The sequence below is a fragment of the Montipora foliosa genome, chromosome 11, assembly GCF_036669935.1.
Source record: "Montipora foliosa isolate CH-2021 chromosome 11, ASM3666993v2, whole genome shotgun sequence".
In the NCBI taxonomy this organism is placed as follows: Eukaryota; Metazoa; Cnidaria; class Anthozoa; order Scleractinia; family Acroporidae; genus Montipora; species Montipora foliosa.
In genome coordinates this window covers 25002354-25022353 of record NC_090879.1, presented here as the reverse complement: position 1 = coordinate 25022353, position 20000 = coordinate 25002354, and the positions used below count along the sequence as shown (strand labels likewise).

Sequence of the window (20000 nt, the reverse complement as noted above, 5' to 3'; positions counted from 1 at the left end):
CAGAGGCCTATTTTGTTGAGATTGCTCTCAATGTCCATGAAAACTGCTTCAAGGTCTTAGGAGTGTGTAGTGGAGTATCGGTTTAAGGCCGCCCAAAAACCTGTAAAGTTACTGTCATTTTGAATATTTTTGCCACTGTCCTCCCCACCATACCGTCCTCTGCCGAAAGACAAACATGGCGACTATCTAAAACAGAACATTTTCAGAGTTAGGGGTTAGCTCGAAAACCTCACGGTCTCTCGTATAAGCTCCAATAACGAATAAACTATACTTTAAATTACTCAAAAGTTGATATAAAATGTATCGATTATGTTATTGTAATACAACATCTGGTGAGCAATAAAGGTTTCTTCTTCTTCTTCTTCTTCTAGGCATTAAGTAATGGCATTAACCTTACCCGCCATATTCCTGTTTGTTTTAATTTTAAGCAGCCATAAGCACCTTCAATGTCTTTCTTCTCTCGACGCAGAGGAGAGGTTTATCCTTCAGTCATAAGTTACGAAACTCGTCAGGCGTTCCACTTATGCCGTGAAAGACTGCAAATGATGGGAGGCTACTAAGTCGGTCTTCGCGCCATTTAAAATTAAATTTCTTGGTCTGTCATGCTTTCTAAACTACAGAAGATCGTTGAAGCCTTCACAATGGGACCGAAAGGAGGTTATTACGCTGTACGAAGTGGAAGGAAGATAGGGGTATTTCGAACATGGTAGGAAGTGAATCCGCCGCTTGCACTGGCTTCTCGCAAAGTTCCGCATCTACAATTTGTACCCCTCAATTTACCCACAAAATCATTAAGTTTGAAGCTAACGCTGTAATTTGAGCGTCACGATTAGTTAAAATTATAAGGGTTTGTATGGGAATTTGCGAACGTGGCCCTGAATTCTGCAGTTTAGGCCAAAAGGGTCTAATTGAAAGGAGAAGGCTACGATCTCGGCTGGACAATCTGCGAGCCAGTGGCGAGCCGTGCGAGCCATGCGAATTTCGCATTTAAGTCTAAGCACCCATTTCAAATAATTACTAATCCCCATGAAATTCTATTCTTCTCTGTCTGCATTAAATCAACGATTGTAGTCTTTAATATGGCAAAACAACTGTAAATAAATAAGCGTGCTGCAATATTAAAAATATTGCAGTCTGCAGGCTGCAATATTAAAAATATTGCAGTGCAGGCTACAATTATTTAAAATATTGCAGCCTTTTTTAGGAAATTTAATGTATAAAGTGCGCAAAAACTGATAGCTTACAACATTGTCAACAGTACCGTTTGCGTTTAATTCTTGTTCATTGCAACTTAATTTTTTGTTTCGAAGTGCCATTTTGATCAACTAAAACTTAAAAATAAATGCAGTCACGGAGACTGATAGTTACACGACGTTACCTTCGATTTCTGCTGAAATATCTGCGTTCGTAGAGCTCTGTGTAATAAATAATCCTTCGTCTTCCAACGAATCCATCGTCTTTCTAAACCCAGGGATTTCTGCTGAAATATCTGCTTTCGTAGAACTCTGTGTAATAAATAACCCTTCGTCTTGCGACGAATCCATCGTCTTTCTAAACCCAGGTTCGCACTGAGTAAAATGACTGAATTCTCTGGCTTATAAAGTATGCAAATTTGCAGTGTTACACACCTTGCAGGAATTAATTCCATCGTTGGAATTGTTTTGAACAACTATAACAACAAGCTACAATAACAATCCTCGGCATCATTAAAATCGAAGATATATTCATCACAAACAAGGAACAATAGATCGTTTTCACTGTCACGCAATAAAAAAATAAATCGAAAACCATCCAGTGGAAAAAGTCAAGAATTTGTCATGTTGTAGAAGATAAATGAAGAAGACACTTCTCCAAGTTTTAGGCCTGTGCGTTTCCCCAAACTTCAGATATTCGTCGAAATGTTTCGCAGAAATTTACAGAGCCCAGTATGAAAACGCCATGTTGGTGCACATCTGTGGTGCACCAATATGGCGGCCGGAAAATAGTGTCAACATCTGTTACTTACTTTGGCTATCTAGGCGAGTGATCATCTGTACTGAACAGACAGCTATTTACCTAAGCACTTTTCCTAATGCTTTAAATTCTAAAAAGGCTCAAAACCATGAGAGAAATATATATTTCTCAATAAACTCGATCGTCGCCTCGTGTCACGCACCGCTATAACTCAGAAATTCAAAATGCTCTGGTTTCCAAACGAAGCACGGTATTGAGCTTTAAAATTGCAAATGGATACAAATTTACTGCCTCTTATGCCTGATGAGGATAAAAACTTTCGTGGCTCTTTAGTTTTGGATTTTAGAAAATGATGACGTCACGCGAAAACGATCTATAGCAATGAGCATCACAATTATCTCACATACGTGCGACTAAAATCGAAGATCCAACACAGACACACAACAATAGGATTTCATGGGGATCAATAATTATAATAGATAATTACTTCGGCACATAGCATTATGAGAAATAATACAGTTACCTATGATAGGAAATTGAAACCATAACCATCCCAAATACTGTGACCACCAGGACCACTGTAACCACCATAGCTATTGCTTTTCCTACTGTGACATGACCAGCTTAAATCAAGACCACTATTACCACATCCACCACCATGATCACTCGATTACCATCCATTGTGACCATGATAGAACCACTGCCGGTGACCACCGCGTCCACTGAGACCACCGTGACCACTGAGACTACCATGACCACTGAGACCATTGTGACCAACATGACCACAACGACCACTGTGACCACCAGGACAACTGTAACCACAGTGACCACCAAGGACCACTGTGACCACTATAGATATCGCTTTTCGTACTGTGACATGACCAGCGTGAATCGAGACCACTATTACCACTTCCACCACCATGATCACTCAATTACCATCCATTGTGACCATGATAGAACCACTGCCGGTGACCACCGCGTCCACTGAGACCACCATGACCACTAAGACCAGCGTGACCATTGAGACCATCGTGACTCCTGAGACCACCGTGACCACTCAGACCACCGTAACCACTCAGACCACCGTGACCACTAAGACCACCATGACCACTGACACCACCGTGACCACTGAGACCACTGAGACCACTGTGACCACTTAGACCACCATGACCACTGACACCACCGTGACCACTGAGACCACCATGACCACTGAGACCACTGTGACCACTAAGACCACCATGACCATTGAGACCACCATGACCTCTGAGACCACCGTGACCACTAAGACCACCGTTACCACTGAGACCACCGTGACCCCTGAGACCACCGTTACCACTGAGACCACCGTTACCACTGAGACCACCGTGACCCCTGAGACCACTGTGACCACCGTTACCACTGAGACCACCGTGACCACTGAGACCACCGTTACCACTGAGACCACCGTGACCCCTGAGACCACCATGACCACTGTGACCACCATGACCACTGAGACAACCGTGACCACTGAGGCTACCATGACCACTAAGACCACCGTGACCATCATGATCACTAAGACCACCGTGACCACTGAGACCACCGTGACCCCTGAGACCACCATGACCACTCAGACCAACGTGACCACTGAGACCACTGATACCACCAAGACCAGTCAGACCACCGTGACCACAGAGACCACCAAGACCACTGAGAGCACCATGGCCACTGTGACCACTAAGACCACCATGACATCTGAGACCGCTGAGACCACCATGACCACTGAGACTGCCGTGACCACTGAGACCACCATAACCACTGAGACCACCATGACCACCGTGACCACTGAGACCACTGTGCCACCGAGACCACTGTGCCACCGTGACCACTGAAACCACCATGACCACTGTGGCCACTCTGACCACCATGACCACCTTGAGCGCTTTGACCACTGACAACACCGAGACCATTACCACAATCACAACGACCACAGCGGAGTGTCTAAATTTCGAGGATCTTCACGGAAGTGACGACCATGACCATAACAACACTCAATATAAACTGATAACATTGCATGCCTTTGACTTCCAAAATAAAAAAAAGAAGGTAGCTTACTAAAAATACTAAAATTACAAAAAAAATCAAAGGAGGTTTTTCATAGAAATTTCATCAATTATTAAAAAAAAAAAAGTTAAATTACAAGTACAATTTGTCAAAAGCATTGGATCACGAACAGCCAATCACGGACGACCTTGCGAATGGTGCGCATTGACTCACATGTTGACTCGCATGACTCACCATGTTCGCTCGCATTCATGGCTCGTATGACTCGCAGCCATGGCTCGCACGTTGTCCTAACTCGCTAGGATCGGGATTGAACAGAATTTGTAGTATTTATGGAAGATCGAAAAAGGACTTGGAGCAACGTACTAACTTAAAGAATTTTATTGGCTATTAAAATTGTCAATTATTATTAATTCTACATTAGACTGGCTTCTAGGCCAATTTTGTCTTTTCAGTTTTGATTTCTTGTTGGTTTTATAATAAACATCTAGCTAGGTTGGTGTTTTGGGGAGAATCTGGAGTAAGGTTGCTGGTACGTGGCTGGTATAGACCTCATTGCACTGTGTTTGGTCTGTAAAGGCAACCTTGGTCAAGATCCTTCCCAACAGACCTCCCGCTTGGTTTATAAGAACTTAACTAACAATGTCAATTCTCTGGAATATATATACCGGTACATCTTATTCGACGGTGGGATGTTTTGCGAGTTGTGTAGTATTTTTCCGAGCCCCACAGGGGCAAGAAATAATACAAGAAATGAGCAAAATATCCGTGAGTATTATATGTTAAACCATCAAATTTATTATTCCACTACAAAAAAGGTGTTATTTTGCTTCAATTTTACATGGTAAGGGTGTTTTTTAAAAAATGCATCATCTGTCCTTCAGGGCACAAAAAAACAGCCAAAGAACTTTATTTGATTGAACAAGTGATGAGCTTTGCATCTTGTTGAAAAAAATTTCTTTCATTGAAAAACTCTCATTCTGTCTGTATTTGCCCTGTTCTAAACCAGTCCAACTGGGACACTACTGTAGCAGAGCATTACCAACTCATATTTTGCGGGTTCTCTTGACCAAATATCATTGGTAAAATGGCGTAATAGTGGAATAATAAAAACTATTTATTATAGTATTGTTCCATTTTTTATCCACCGGTAGAGTATTTGGTGAGTACAACAAATATTCAAATATTTTCTTTGATCCATTGACTTCCAGTGCACACTGGGATACCCCCACTTGATGAGTAAAATCGTCTGGCATTAGACAGAGTCAAATCTGTTAAGTCTCACTGCCATGATTCATCGGGTTAAAGACGCCAAGAAAATTTGTTGTGTTACTTTGTGTCAACTTTTTAGATTTCATTTTTAAAGGGTACTGACAAAATAACACAATAAGTGCATCAACTACAAAATGTGGCTGCAGAGTTAGTTGCAGAAAGGAAAGACTTTCTACATACAAAAGCAGTCCCATATTCTCGCAATTCTTGCAAACAGTTGGCACTTACAGTCATAAATGTAGGCTATTTATTTATTGCTTTTCCAGGAGAGAGTGTGAGAAATATGTCAAAGGCTTTCCTGGAGCTCGTTTCAAGAAGTTTTCCACAAATGAGGAAGCTGAAAATTTTGTTTGTGGTAGTGACTGCAATGCTGATTCCTCTACAGCACCAATATCAAATGTGAGTATCGCTGAAAAGAAACGGGTAACTAATACGAACTGAATCATTAGTACAAGGCCTTCATCAACAAGTGTCGACTTTGGATCGTGTGTTCTAGTTGACTGGTGTCATGGTTGACAAGACCAGTTGGCTCATTGGTTATCCATGCTGGAGGTGACGCTGATGAAGAAGAAAAGAAGAAGAAGTGTCATTATTTAAGAATCCCAACTGGCCGGAGGCAAACCAGTTGGCTATTTCACAAGTGCAGCGAGGAAATTGAACCAGGTACTACCTGGAGCAAATTCCAGAACGTGTCTTGACCCCAGGATCTCCGGATCTCAAGGCAAGCGCCCAAACCACTGGGCTGCACTGTCTAGGACAAAATGACACAATAAATGCCATAAAGGGTACTGATTTACATGTAAACCTAAGTTGAACCATCACCCAGGGTCCTAAAAAATAAATAAATTTCAAGAGTAAGTATTGTCTTTGTACATTGTAATTTCAGCTCCAAAGTATGGCCAGGGTTTCAAGTCTATTCCCCCCCACCTCCGCCCCCCTACTTTATGGGGAATTTTGCAGACTTTGTCAACAGTGTCAACCCCGTGGTTTAGATTTAACCATGGGAGTTAATTAATTTTGTTCTTGATAGTTAATTGTTCTTTCCTTCATTTTAAACAGGGTCAAAGTAAAAAGAGATCTTATCAGGAGATGTGTGACAGTAATGGATTCAATAATACAACGACTTGGAGAAACTATAAGCATCATAAATCTTCCTCATCCACTACTTCCAGTCATTCTGCTGCATCTAGTAGTTCCTGGTTGTCATCTCTAGATGACAGTGTCCTGATTGTTGATCGTCCTATAGTTTATACTGATGGTTGCTGCACAAAGAATGGCCGACGTGGCGCCAGGGCAGGCGTTGGAGTTTACTGGGGACCTGAGCATTCAAAGTAGGTGGTCTTCCTTGCAAATGCTCTAAAGGAGATAGGCACTGTAATAATATTATTGTTGTTAACCCCGGGAATAATCTGGTATTGACAAACAGTGATTTGCAAGATGCAGTGCAACAGTGCTGCAGTTTATTAGTGTCACACAGTGGTGTTCCTCATTTTACCTCACAATAAGATCCTTGATCACTTTCTTCACCACATGTAGGAATATCAGTGATCGTTTGGAAGGAGAGCAAACCAATCAAAGAGCAGAAATCATGGTGAGCATGACATTCAGTACAGTTTCTTGCATCTAAAGCAGTGCCTTATTTTTAGTTGCATATACATGTAATGAAGAAAACCAGCAAACTCAACCCACATAAATTATGACGCTGAGTCTGGGAATCAAACCTTGGACACATAGGTGGGAGGATGAGTGCTCTCACCACTACGCCAGCCCTTCTTCCACCAATTCTGTGGATTGTCACCTTTAAGGCTAACCATCAAACTGCCTTTTTGTCTTTCATCAATCAATTTGAAAAGTAGAATGTCCAGTTTGTTAAGTTGCAAAAACCAAACATGTTGATTGGTCAATCTTTGTAGAATAAACACAAGAAAAATCATGAGTAATGCACCATCCACCTCTTGGCTGATTTCTCCACACATTCCTGTTAATCTCTATAATCTCATCACCTTATAGCTTAGCTTAAAGGGGCTAGGTCACGCTATTTTAGGTATTAATTTTGTTTGATTTTGTTAATTATGAGCTCTAAACATCAAATTGGCAGAGCAAGATCGAGTCTTTCATTTGCAAAATCATGGCCTCATAACAACTGAGAATGATTTTCCAGCTGTGTAAATGACATTTTGATATAGACTGATATAAATTTGAAAAAAGATGGGCCGACGTTTTTCAAATTTACCCAAATTCAATCCATTTCAATCCTCTCCAGTTTTGTCCATCCATGTCCCTTCTTGGCTTCCCTGTGTTTTGTTAGAGTTCTTCTATAGTTTTGAACAGTTATTTTGATATTTAGGCAATTCTATGACCATTCGATCAGTGCTCAAATTGCCTAAAATTGTGTGACCTAGCCCCTTTAATTAAGAGTTTAACCGATAAAGTCTAAAGCGCAGTTTGGTGACCAGTTGAGAATTCTGCAGAATCTCATCTTCAAAGAATATTCAAAGATTCAGCAAGAGTTTTTGTTGAGTAAAGTATGACCTTTGGATTTATGCAGGTTGTATGGTATTCAATGGAAACTGCTCAATTGGCTATGTGGTTGTCTTAATTAATATTACATGTATATCATGTACCGGTATTACTAATTTCTTCATTTAATTCATAGGCTGCTGTTAAGGCACTTGAAACTGCTAAGGCATTGGGACATAAAACACTGGAAATCAGGACCGACAGCAAGTACACTATAAATGGTATAAATAAACAACAACTACTTTATATTTGACAAAATTAACTAATTTGACAAACTGATTTATAGCTACTCAGACTAACTATTGGTACGCAGTAGTGTACATGTAGATGCCCCTCATGCAGGACATCTTTCCAAACTTTGCAATATTAATCCTTGATATTGCGCTTGGAAGTGTTGCTGTTGCATCCTTTGCCATTGCTAAAGCTCTCTATTTTTATTTATCTCCGTGTCTGGTTGTTCAACAGCCTATTAATGCTAATCCCGGATTAAAAATTAGCCAAGGAGTTTATTTCTCTACTCCCAAATGCTGTTCAATGCTGACATTTGGCAAACTTAACATTAGAAGAGGACAATCTTGAAAAACAAAAGTAATTAAGCAAAAGAAACTTTCACCAAAAAGTTGAAAACATGAAACAAGAGTTTATGCTAATCCTGGATTAAGTTAATCAGCATTCGAACAACCAGGCCCTGGTGCACAAAGATATTAACCTCTAATTGGTAGAAATTTGAAAGTTATGGTTCTTTTCAAAATACATTAGTAATTCATAAGCCCATTGACCAAATCAGAATGGTTAATAAAACATCAAGTTCAGTTTATGCTTTAATTGATTAAAAACCTAATTAGTATGTGGTGTTTTATCAGATATAAAGTCTTACTGCACATGCCATAGCTTGTTTATCTTCTAAGCTAATGTTCTCCCCTGACTCACAATTTGGATATTTGTTCGGACAATCTTGAAGGGACACGCTTTTTGTGGAATGTTTTTCAGGTAATTAAAAAAACTCACAGCACATGTTTTATCACGTCTAATTCTTGGGTTGCATGTGACGTCACAAAAAAATTAAATACAAAACTAAAGAGCCTTTTGAGTTTTTATCTTAATCAGCTACAAGAGGTTTTAAAAATATAGCTGTTTGCATGTTTTCAGCTCGGTACCATGCTTCGTTTTGAAAGTAGAGCAGTTTGAATTTCAGAGTTTTTCACAGTGCGTGACATGTTGACGGCTTCCAAAAACATGCCAGTTCCAAAAAAAACCTCTATTTCCCTTGTGCTTTTGTGTCCTAAACAGCCAATATACTACGAGACGTGTCTATACGAATGTTTGCTAGCTCATTATACAGCAGACAGTGCTAAAGACAGCCAAACTAAGTTCAAGATGTTTCTACAGGTTTCCGGCCGCCATGTTGGTGTACTTCAGCAGTACACCAACATGGCGCCTCCATACTAAACTCTACAAATTTGAGTAATACATGTATATTTTGCTGAATAACTCAAGTACGGAATATCGCACAGCCCTGAGACTTGGACCCATTGTTTATTTATTCCTCTTCTATAACATTTCCATTTCTTGGCTCAATTTCTCAAATGGTAATCGATTTATGTTTTCACTTGCATCAGCTGACGTGCAACCCAAGAATTTAAACACTGATACATGTACACCACGTCTTTTTAAACCCCAAAAAACACTGCTGCTTGTTTTGTGAACATTACTTATTGTAACCCATTGATTCCTGAACCGCCTTCCATCGAAGAGCAAAATTGTCTGGCATTAAGCAGAGTAAAATCTATTAAGTCTCATGTGTTGATTAATATTCATTCCCCTTTTTTTGGAATCAGGAGCTACAGATTGGTGTCTGAGATGGAAGAAAAATGGATGGAAAACAATAAACGGAACAGAAGTCAAGAACAAGACTGAATTTCAGACACTGACAAAACTGTGTGATGAAATTGATGTCAAATGGGTGAGCTCTTGATTGACAGATATTTGTGCTTCCAATCTTCACTTTACCATTTTCCACGTCATTAACCTATTAAGAGCATCCCATTTGTTTAACCCATTGAACTCTGGGACTCAGACTTACTGTAACAGATTTTACTCAGTCAAACGCCAGACAATTTTACTCGTCAACTGGGGATGTCCTAGGGCATTTGATGTGCCAATGGGTTAAATGTTCATGAACCATTCCATGGTGACATTTGAAGATCTTTTTTTTTTTTTCATTTACAGACACATGTCCCTGGACATCGAGGCATACCAGGCAACGAAGCTGCAGACAGCCTAGCGCGATCAGGGTCATTGAAATAAGGATATACATGTATTTTCCTTAAAAGTGTTATTTATACATGTATTTATTTAAATGTCCCATAGGTAAGAAGAAGAATATTTCTCTGCAACATTTGGTGAACATTTCTGTGGAGAGAATTCTTCATGAGCAAATTCAAGTGCACTCATAGGGTTACTGTATGACTGAATTTGCTCATGCCAAATTCGTCTTCTTCTTCTCTGTTTAATGGATCTCTAACACTGAGATTGATTATACAATATGCAGAATATTTTTTCAAATCATAAATTGTACAAAGAAAGATAAAAATGATAATTTTATATTATTCACTTAAACAATAAAATGGCATATTATTATTATTATTATTATTATTATTATTATTATTATTATCTCTGATTCTTCTTGATTCTTCTGTCATGTTCACCATTAGTGCCGGATCCAATCCAGGTTCTGGGGCTCTAATGGGTAGTCATGGTCTTCATTCGATCGATAGAACTTTTCGGAGGATGTGACTTGATCCTAGCTAGGAGGGTGATCTTTTGAAGTTCTGTGATATTAATTTTTCCTGGTATCTTGTCAATGTGTTTTTCGCTGCCTTTCTTGACTACTCCAAGTGCCCCGATGACACATTATTATTATTATTATTATTATTATTATTATTATTATTATTATTATTATTATTATTATTATTATTATTATTATTAATTATATGAGAAACTCAAATGTTTTCAACTAATAATAATTATTATTGTGTCTGAGATTGTGCATGCAGGTTTTATAATTATTATACTTAAGTTATTCCCAAAGGAAACATCTGTGTGGCAAAAAAATATTAATTAATTATTTGTCTTTCAAAGTTAGACCTCTTCACAATTTTAGACAGCATTAACTCCCTTAAAATACTGTAAAAGTTTTTGTGAGCAAATCGTTGAGTTCTTTACCTGCAGCCAAGCAGGGCCAGTATTATTGTGTTTTCCTATTGTCCTGGCCCCAGTTGTTCAAACGATGGATAGTGCTACCCACCGGGTAAATCACTATCCAGTGGATAGGTAATAGCGAAAGCAATTGCGCTATCCAATGGATGGTGATTTATCCAGTGGATAGCGTTATCCACAACTAGGGCTTGGATACTCAACATTGGGTACCCTTCTACTTGAAAAATTAATGAAAACCCTGCTTATGTCACCTTGCTTTCCAAGTATTCAATTTGCCTGCGCTGCTGGCATTCTTCACCTTGAAAAAGCAAAATAATTATATTTTTTTTTATTAATTGAACCGAATCACAGGTTTTGGTCTCTAAACCAGAAGTTGACTATTAGTCGTTAAGTACTTTTCAAAATGGGGATTGATTTAAGACAAGTTCTGTGGATGTACATCATAGTTTTGTTTATAATGGAAAATGTGAAATCCAGCAATAAAAAAGTGTTTTCAGAAGTGCTTTGAAGATAAGAGTGAATTCATGTAGCCCCATTTGTGTGTCGCTCTCTTATCCCATCGACTCCCAACTGTAGGATTGGGACTAGCCTGCTTGCAGGAAAAAAAACTCCCCTCTTCCTACTCCCCACCTCGTCATTTTGTCATCCCGCCCAGACTAGATTGGACTAATACTCCAAAGCAAGATGATTTTACTCATCAATGGGGGAGCAGTTCAAGAGTCAATCGGTTAACCTCTATATCCACTATAAAACATGTCCCCTTTAATAATTCCATTTACTCCTATGAGTGAAACTTGATAGATTTTACTTGTCAATTGGAGGGAAGGGGGGAGGGTTGGGGGGGGGATGGTAGTTGGGGTATTTCAGGAGTCAATGGGATACATGTAATTTATGGGCTTGCTTGCTTCCATGCCATCCCCTGCTTCATTGAGTGCTTTGTAGTTGGAGCTGGAGTTTGGGTTATAAAGAGTCAGGGGTCTTCATGCCTTTGAGTGGATCCATTTCCAGGAGTGTAGGAAGCTTAAGCAACGATGACTTAAAGTTACAAAATTTAATATTTTCCCTTTTCTTGAGTTTGCGAGGAAGATGTGAGCACCTCTTGATAAGTAATTATTTTTAGTTGCCATGCTGTTCATAACAGTCCTGAATTGGAATAATAATATTGTTATAATAATAATAATTGGCAGAGCTCACGATATCGGGCTGAAAGCAATTACAAAGGCGCCTCTGGCTGCCGCTATACAGTCCATGTTTAATGTCGGAGCACAGCACCACAGCTAGATGTTAATTAGCTGTGAGTCGATTTTGATGAGGAAAGAAAACCGGAGTACCCGGAGAAAAACCCTTGAGTCAGGTTGAGATCGACTGAAACTCAGCCCACATGCTAACCGAGGCCAGAGTTGAACCCCGGCTCACAGTGGCCACCCTGACACCCAACATCCTGGACATCCTGTTAACATCCTGGACAATGATATTGGGATTCGGGTTTGGAGCCATGGAACTAGGCCAAGGCCAAGTGGATAACATCCTCCGAGATCTGCAGAATTCTTCATAATTATTCTACGAAAGCCGAATTCAATAATTGCTTTATTGTTCATTCAAAATATTTTCTTCGCTCAAACTTCGAAACCTACTCGCAGCCATTTTTCTGCCCAACAAAAATAACACAATCTCGTCCCTAGCTTTTTTCGGTCAACGGTTCAATAATTTGCAGCGGGCTGCACTTTTGACGTCATTGATTCAATATGACAGTTTCTTTCCAAATTTGGTGAACAGCAGCTGGTTATGGTAAATTATGTGTGTGGTTTTAACCAATCAGAAACGGGGAAATATTTTGAACGAAATATAACATTTATTACTGGATTTGAGGGCAGTATTTTTGATGCTGAACTCATTTCCACACTGAACCAAAAACTCTGTCCCTTTTAATTCATTCCCTCCTGGGATTGGGACTTACTATGTCTAAGACCAGAAGATTTTACTCATCAATGGAGCAACTTTATAAATTAGGTGTGAATGGGTTAACAAAAAAATTAATAAACCCTAATGTAAGACCGCATGCATACAATACAATACATACTTAATTGACCGCTCCCCATAGGGGCTTTTCAGGGCCAATGAAAGACAACGAAACAACAGAACAGGGCCCGCTTGTTCGAAAGCCGATTAACTTAATCCAGGATTAGCGTAAACTTTTGTTTCATGTTTTCAACTTTTTGGTGAAAGTTTCTTTTGCTTATTTTTGTTTTTCAAGATTGACTTCTCCTAATGTAAAGTTTTGCCTAATATCAGCATTGAACAGCATTTGGGGGTAGAGAAATAAACTCCTTGGTCAATTTATAATCTGGGATTAGCGTTAATCGGCGTTTGAACAACCGGGCCCAAAACAACAACAACAATTGTTAAGAATCCCAACCGGCCGGAGGCAAACCAGTTGGCTATTTACAAGTGCAGCTGGGAAGTTGAACCAGGGACAACCAGGATCAAATTCAACGAGTGGTCAGAGCAGGTCTTGAACCCGGGACCTCTGCATCTCAAGGCTAGCGCCCTAACCACACTGCCTCCTTTCCTAGCTGAAGCTGGTTTATAACCAGTATCACAAGACAGATTATAATGATCAATGTTCAAATGATGGATTACAAACAAGTGAGGATAAAATAATCTGTTTTTGTCGTCAAAAATGACAACAATGTAACAAAAAGTAAATGAAATGCCTTGGCCTAGTTCCATGGCTCCAGACCCGAATCCCAATATCATTGTCCATGATACAATTATTCCAATTCAGGACTTAAACTGTTATGAACCGCATGGAAACTAAAAATAATTATTTATCAACAAGTGCTATTCTATTCCTCTTAAAACTCAAGAAATGGGAAAAAAAAATTTTAACTTATAGTTTCCACTTTACCCGCCAAGAAACTGAGAACTAGTTCTCAGTCACTGGACGTCAACCGCAAAGAACCTGGACCCAAGCTGTGAGGTCAGGAGTTTATTCAGAAGGCGACAAGATAGCGCGTTGTTTAATTTTTTCTGATTTTCTGGTCATCGGCATTTACATCTAAGCGATTTAAACTGCTGAAAAGGTAAGAATATGACTAAGGAATTTCTTTAAGGTAGACTTGGGTGATTGCTTCCCTCGCTTTTGTCGTATAGGTTGACTGTAGACGGTAATAATTGCGCATGCTGTCGACATCTTGTCTGAGTTGCATGTTCGGTCGAAAAGAGTTGTTTTATTACAGAAATTAAAGCCTCCGTTGTGATGTATTTTATGATCATTCTTAAGGTCTCTGAATCGATCACTTAGCTTTATAAAATAATGGGCTGTTTGTCCGGAGGGAATGAAGTAATTTCATTTCACCGGCTCGTTGAAGTCAGAGAGCCCGCCGATGAAGAAAATAACTGCACGGAAAGAAAACAAGTTACTCTTTACATGCTACTTTGTCTTTGTTGATTAAAAATACGGAGAACGTGCCGATAAGCAAAAGAAAATTAGACCGTGGTTTGTGAATAGTATGTAAATGTACAATTGTATTGAACAAATTGTACAAAGCAACTAATCAGGACGCCAAATTGACATCAGTAATTGTGTCGTCCACAGTGACTATAATACCCATAATGGCTGCAGGGTGGATTAAAGACATCCATCCTGATGCAGTTCACATACACGTAAATCTCACACTCAAGATAATGCAGAGTCTTGTACGTTCTCAGAGAAATTTGAAAACCCATGCCAGAGATCTTTGGTGTAATTTCCTTGCTAGCAAAGGTCTCTTTTCTTATTGCGTTCGCTGATCTAATGAGTGCTGCCTCGAGGCAGTGTGGCCCAGTGGTTAGGGCGCTTGCCTTGAGATCCGGAGATCCCAGGTTCAAGACCACTCATTGAATTTGTTCCTGGTAGTCCCTGGTTCAACTTCCAAGCTGCACTTGTAAATAGCCAACTGGTTTGCCTCCGGCCAGTTGGGATTCTTAACAGTTGTTGTTGTGTTCTGTCGTTTCATTGATTGTCTTTCGTTGGCCCTGAAAAGCCCCTATGGGGAGCGGTCAATTATGTATGTATGTACAATTTGTACAATTGTATGCCATGGGTTGAAACTTGCTTCGATCCAACGGCCGTCCATAACCTTGGATGGCACTCTTCAAACTGCATTCCCCATGATATGTTTGCTGACCGTGGCTTGAGTCCGCTGTGTCCCACCCATTCCTTTACAGTAATTTTATTCCCGCGCTGTTGTTAAGTGAGCCAACACAAAATATCACACGAAGAATGGGGTCGCCGAGCAACCGCCGCGCATGCTCAACACAGTAGGGACCTTAAGATCTACGACGGCGACGTTGACGAAAACGTCACCTCAAAGTATCACTTTGCCTTATCATCGCGGTTATTCTATCTCGTTCACTTCTTACAGTTTGGGCGAAGTATCATAAAAATAAATTGATACGAGCAGTTACAAATTCAAAATAGAGAATGAAAGATTCTCTGTTGCATGCTCGCGTTGTTGTCAAAACCTCAAATTTGGTAATTTCACGTCGTCCTCATGCAGAGTACCCCAAGAATCCGTGCTAAAATCCGTGTTGCAGGTGCAGCACAATTATTTATGCTATTTTAAACAATGATATCATTGTTTTGCGCCATTGTTGTTGCCGCCACCGTCGTAAAATCTTAAGCTCCCTAATGAGTTTTGACCCATGGCGGGTCTCTTTTCCCATAGACTGGTCAGCCTAGTGAATGCAATATAATTATAAACTGCTGCCTGGCATCAAAAAAAGGTATAAGGCATACATTTTAGATTGAAAGTTCTGAAGTGAGGCAGGGAGGCATAAGAAATCCTCACAAATAAAGGCCAAAACCACTCCAATCCAAACTCTAACCTTCCCATGACATACTAATCTCTGTAAATCTGAGTCTCACATTTTGATTAAGAAACGGTCCAGATAAGAACGATAGCAACAACGGCAACGAACATGTTGGAATTCAATTGGTATGCAAAAAGGTGATGACTTTTCTATTGTCTGTACTTACTTCTGATTGGCTTACACAGCAAATGGTTAACAAAACGTCATAAAGCAGTATTATATTCATCCTTACTTTCCAACCATCTTCCATCTTTCATCTGGTCTCAGTTTAAATGAATTCCACAGAAATCGTATGTGGGGAACATGTAAAATTGTAAACGTTTCTTAGCTTTTGTTTTCAACTCTTGTGATTGGTCAAAATCTTTTAACACAAAAAAACACCCTTTCAAAGTGGGCTGTAAATGAATTTTATTGCGTTAACGGCTTTCCTGTAGGTTTATGCATTCTCTGTGTAAAAATGATAACATTCCTATGTGGGGAAAGCCCCGTTGCCGCATAACAAAGGAAATTGCTATCCACCTTACACGGATCATTACTTAATGACGTTAAACGATGTTGACTGCTGGAGTGGGCAAACCGAAAATCCTTAAATAACAATGACCACAACCAGGTTTTCTGAGCCAGCGAGACTGAGCACCTCCAGCAAACCATTGTTTTGACGAAAACCGCTGGTCAGCAACCTGGCAAACCGGCCTTGTATTTAGTCCCAGGCTGCAACCGCGGTTGTAACTGTGGATACGAACATGAATACGTCGTTGAGAGAACGATTAGTGCGCAGGCGCATACCCAACAATGTTGAAAGGCGGCTGCAAACTGCTTCCACTTCATTCAACATTCGCGGAAACAAAAGAAATGTTGAATGGTTGTTGAAGCAAAGCTTTTAAACTCATTCGATCTTGACATCGATTCAACTTCGTTTCAACTTCGTTTCAACATGTTTCAACTGGGTTGAAGGGGGAAGGGGGGGGGGGGGGTGGAGGGGGAGCAATGAATCTCAACATCGCCGTTCAACAAAATCGGACGGATGTTGAAGCCGTCGGCATCTGTCGGTCGACTCTATCGGCTGACATGTTGACAGCCGGCCCATATGGCGATCGAGACTCACCCGAGACTCATATCGCCGCCCGACTTTGGTGGCCACGCCAGGCACTTTTCTGAACAAACCATTTTCGTGTTGAACGGGAAAACTTTTAGGCACTGCCCCCCTGGGTAGACGTAAAATGACCGAATTTCACGTTGTATAGAAAACGTGAGATAAAAGCTGCAAATTTTAATTTTCTTTTTCGGTTTTTTGACTGACGATAGCCGATCATGCTCTCTCAGGAAAATTCTAATTCATTTTTTCATTATCGTGCAGGCTACACTTTTTTCAAGTACGAGGAAAGCTTACGTTTATACAAACGTTGGCCGTGTAGCACTTATATTTCAAACAGAGTTAACTGAATAGAGTGTAATGTGAAGTGCTAGATTTCAATCCCATATGAGCCATGTGAGCGTTAGCCCTACTGATGGAAATGGGCCCACACAAGGACAGAGAAAAACTCTGACCAGGGTGGGAAATGAACCCACTTACACTTTTTTCAGTTTGTCAAAGATGATTTACTGTTAAAGCAGCTTCGACATTTGTGATATCACTCGAGCTATAACATTTATTCCATACTTAGTCGACAAAATTCAAATATGGCAAAACAAAACAAGCGGGTGGTGAAAGAAGTGATCATTTTCATAACTGATATTTCCTCATCAGACACAACACTTGAAATCTCTGCCGACCAGGGTAGTTGATCGAACGGTTGTCAACAACCCCCGTATTACGATCACTGAGTCAGACGTCTATATTCCGGACTTCTGACAGTGTTCAATATTCTTGACTATAAGGCAATAGTGAGCAGGTGCTAATGTGAGACCCCGTCTCACGACCCCCGTTGACTCTGTGGGACGTTACAGATCTCACACACTGAGAAGGGCACGGGGGACTCAGGAGTTCCCGGCCCGAATTCCCAGCCCCGAGTGTTGTGGCCCCGTCTGAATTTGGGCCGCAAGTTTATTAGCGTTGTATACCATTACGTGCTACAGTCGTTAAATAAACTGTTTACTTCACAAAGTTTCGAAGCTACCCAAAATAACGTGTTTTTTTTAAACACGCAAAGAAAAAACTGTATTAAAAAAAAGTTTGGCAATAACGATCAATGCACCGAAATTTCATGCAATGATATGCTCTTGAATATACAAGAATCATGGAAATCGATAACATAGGAATTATTCTTAGATACCCTCAAGGATCCTTCTAGCTGTGACATAAAAACACAAGAGGTTTGTCAGAGGAAACATATTTATCGTAAAACTTAATTCTAGATGTCAAGGTCGAGTTATGAAAAGGAATTTTCAACCAAAGCGTTTTTCAAAAAACAAAAATAAAGAAATTAAGGCCGATATATGGCAGAAATATTTTCAATCAGATTTAAGATTGAGCCGGTTTTATGAAAGGAAAAAAATATTCATCGATCAGGCTACTCCACTATCGTTTACATGAATAAATTGAAATTAATATCACCGGTACCAGGGAAACTAAAAGTGAAGAGAACGTCACTGAAATTAACATGAACGCCTGGAGAGATTTTCTAAAGTTTTTATCCCGGTGTAACAGGCCCGTTTCGTTAAGGAACAGCTTCAGTCACCCAGAAACAGAACACAATCTGACTCGATTTACCTTTTTGTCTTAGCCTCTTCTCGTTCGTCCAAACTGAGGCAAATGGATCCAAACTGGAATTACGTTCTTAGCGATCTTTGACCATCAAGACAAACTCCGCCGGAGACTTTTTTTCTGAAAACTGACCAAACTAAAACTCCTAAACATGACAGCGTTTCAGCTCACTTGCATCGTTCTAATGTTCGAAGCACTTTGAAGTTCCTTTGCTTTGTTAACTGAATTACGACAGAGTATGAACTTGTATTTCACTTTAGCATGATTGTCTTTTGCAATAAAGTTTTCTTAATTGAGTTGCTGGTATGCTTTTAATTCAATAAAGAACCAATACTAGATACAAAGGAGAGTCAACTCTGTACATCTGCCGTGGCCTAATCCTTTCACACTCAAACTTTTAAGTGGCACTTAAATCCTCAATAGAGTTAATTTCAAATCTACTATCAAAGAAGATCATGAGAATTCTTGTTCTTCTTTTACTCTTATGGTTTTCCACTTAAATTGCATACGTAACAACATAGATTTCCCCCGCACCGTTTCTGTCGCTTTCCTCGGCGTTGTTATCGTCGTAAATATTGCGATCAGTTTAGTAGATCTTTTCACGGAAGTTTGCAAAGACATGTATTTTTGGCTGGGAAAAAGGGCGACCACAACTAAATAAATGTATGGGATTTTAGCCGGCTTTGAACTTTATAAATTCCACTAAAATTTGATGTATTTCACACCAAGAAAGTCTATTGAAAACGCATTTAAAACTGAATAGTTATAGCGGTCTTCTTCGAAGCACTCCTGTCAACAGCGAAGAAAAAGGCAACACCTGAGCCTTAGTCTGATTGCGGAGCGTAACGGCTGAGATTTCGTCGGCATGAGTGGTCTATCCAGACAACTGGTATAAACAATTTTTCAAATGTTATTTATTTTTCTTTCTTTATTTTTGCAAAGTGGCTATTCTGGTACTGGACCCACACACCGACCTATATTTGTTATTCATACGGGAGTCTTCTTAGAATGATTATTACAGGTTCAAAAACGTTCGGAAAGTCTTACCTCGTCAGTCTTTATTTTTTTTAGTATAAACACACAGGTGACTATACAAAATCGCGCGCTCTCATTGCCTCGCTATCTCGGATTATCAGCCGATAATCACCTCGACGGACAAAATGGCTGCCAGTAGTCGTTTTGCCACTGTAAGGGAAGACGGATGATTTCGCGTTGATTTTTTTTTTCTCTTTTTTGAAATAATCGCCTGTGTGTTTATACTAAAACAATTATTCGCCTCAGGCTCAGTGATTATCGGTGAACATTCACCGATAATCACTTCGCCTTCGGCGAATAATTGTTAATTAATACACAGTTCAGCTATCAAACAACGGTACTGATGATTGTTTAATTTCACGAAACACCTCCTTCGTTCGATGTCACTGGCCATCTGACCCGC

At 39.9% G+C, this 20000-nt stretch overlaps 2 protein-coding genes across 4 annotated transcripts in view; one reads left to right on the top strand and one right to left on the bottom strand.

The window, feature by feature from the left end:
* The window catches only part of LOC137976122 (ribonuclease H1-like), a 19665-nt gene extending 8158 nt beyond the window's left edge, over window positions 1–11507 (top strand). Inside the window, exons 1-7 of one of the 3 annotated variants that reach the window (XM_068823404.1) lie at window positions 555–706; window positions 5532–5664; window positions 6325–6596; window positions 6802–6856; window positions 7922–8006; window positions 9624–9748; window positions 10015–11507. In XM_068823404.1, coding sequence (XP_068679505.1) covers window positions 603–706; window positions 5532–5664; window positions 6325–6596; window positions 6802–6856; window positions 7922–8006; window positions 9624–9748; window positions 10015–10092 — 852 coding nt within the window. In that variant the 5' untranslated portion in view covers window positions 555–602 and the 3' untranslated portion in view covers window positions 10093–11507. Of the gene's footprint in view, window positions 1–554; window positions 707–5531; window positions 5665–6324; window positions 6597–6801; window positions 6857–7921; window positions 8007–9623; window positions 9749–10014 lie in introns of those variants that run through there. The other 2 variants (XM_068823405.1, XM_068823406.1) reach the window with 2 other exon arrangements.
* LOC137976120 (neuronal pentraxin-2-like) overlaps window positions 1–20000 on the bottom strand; it is a 207046-nt gene that overhangs the window by 90016 nt on the left and 97030 nt on the right. The window lies entirely within an intron of this gene.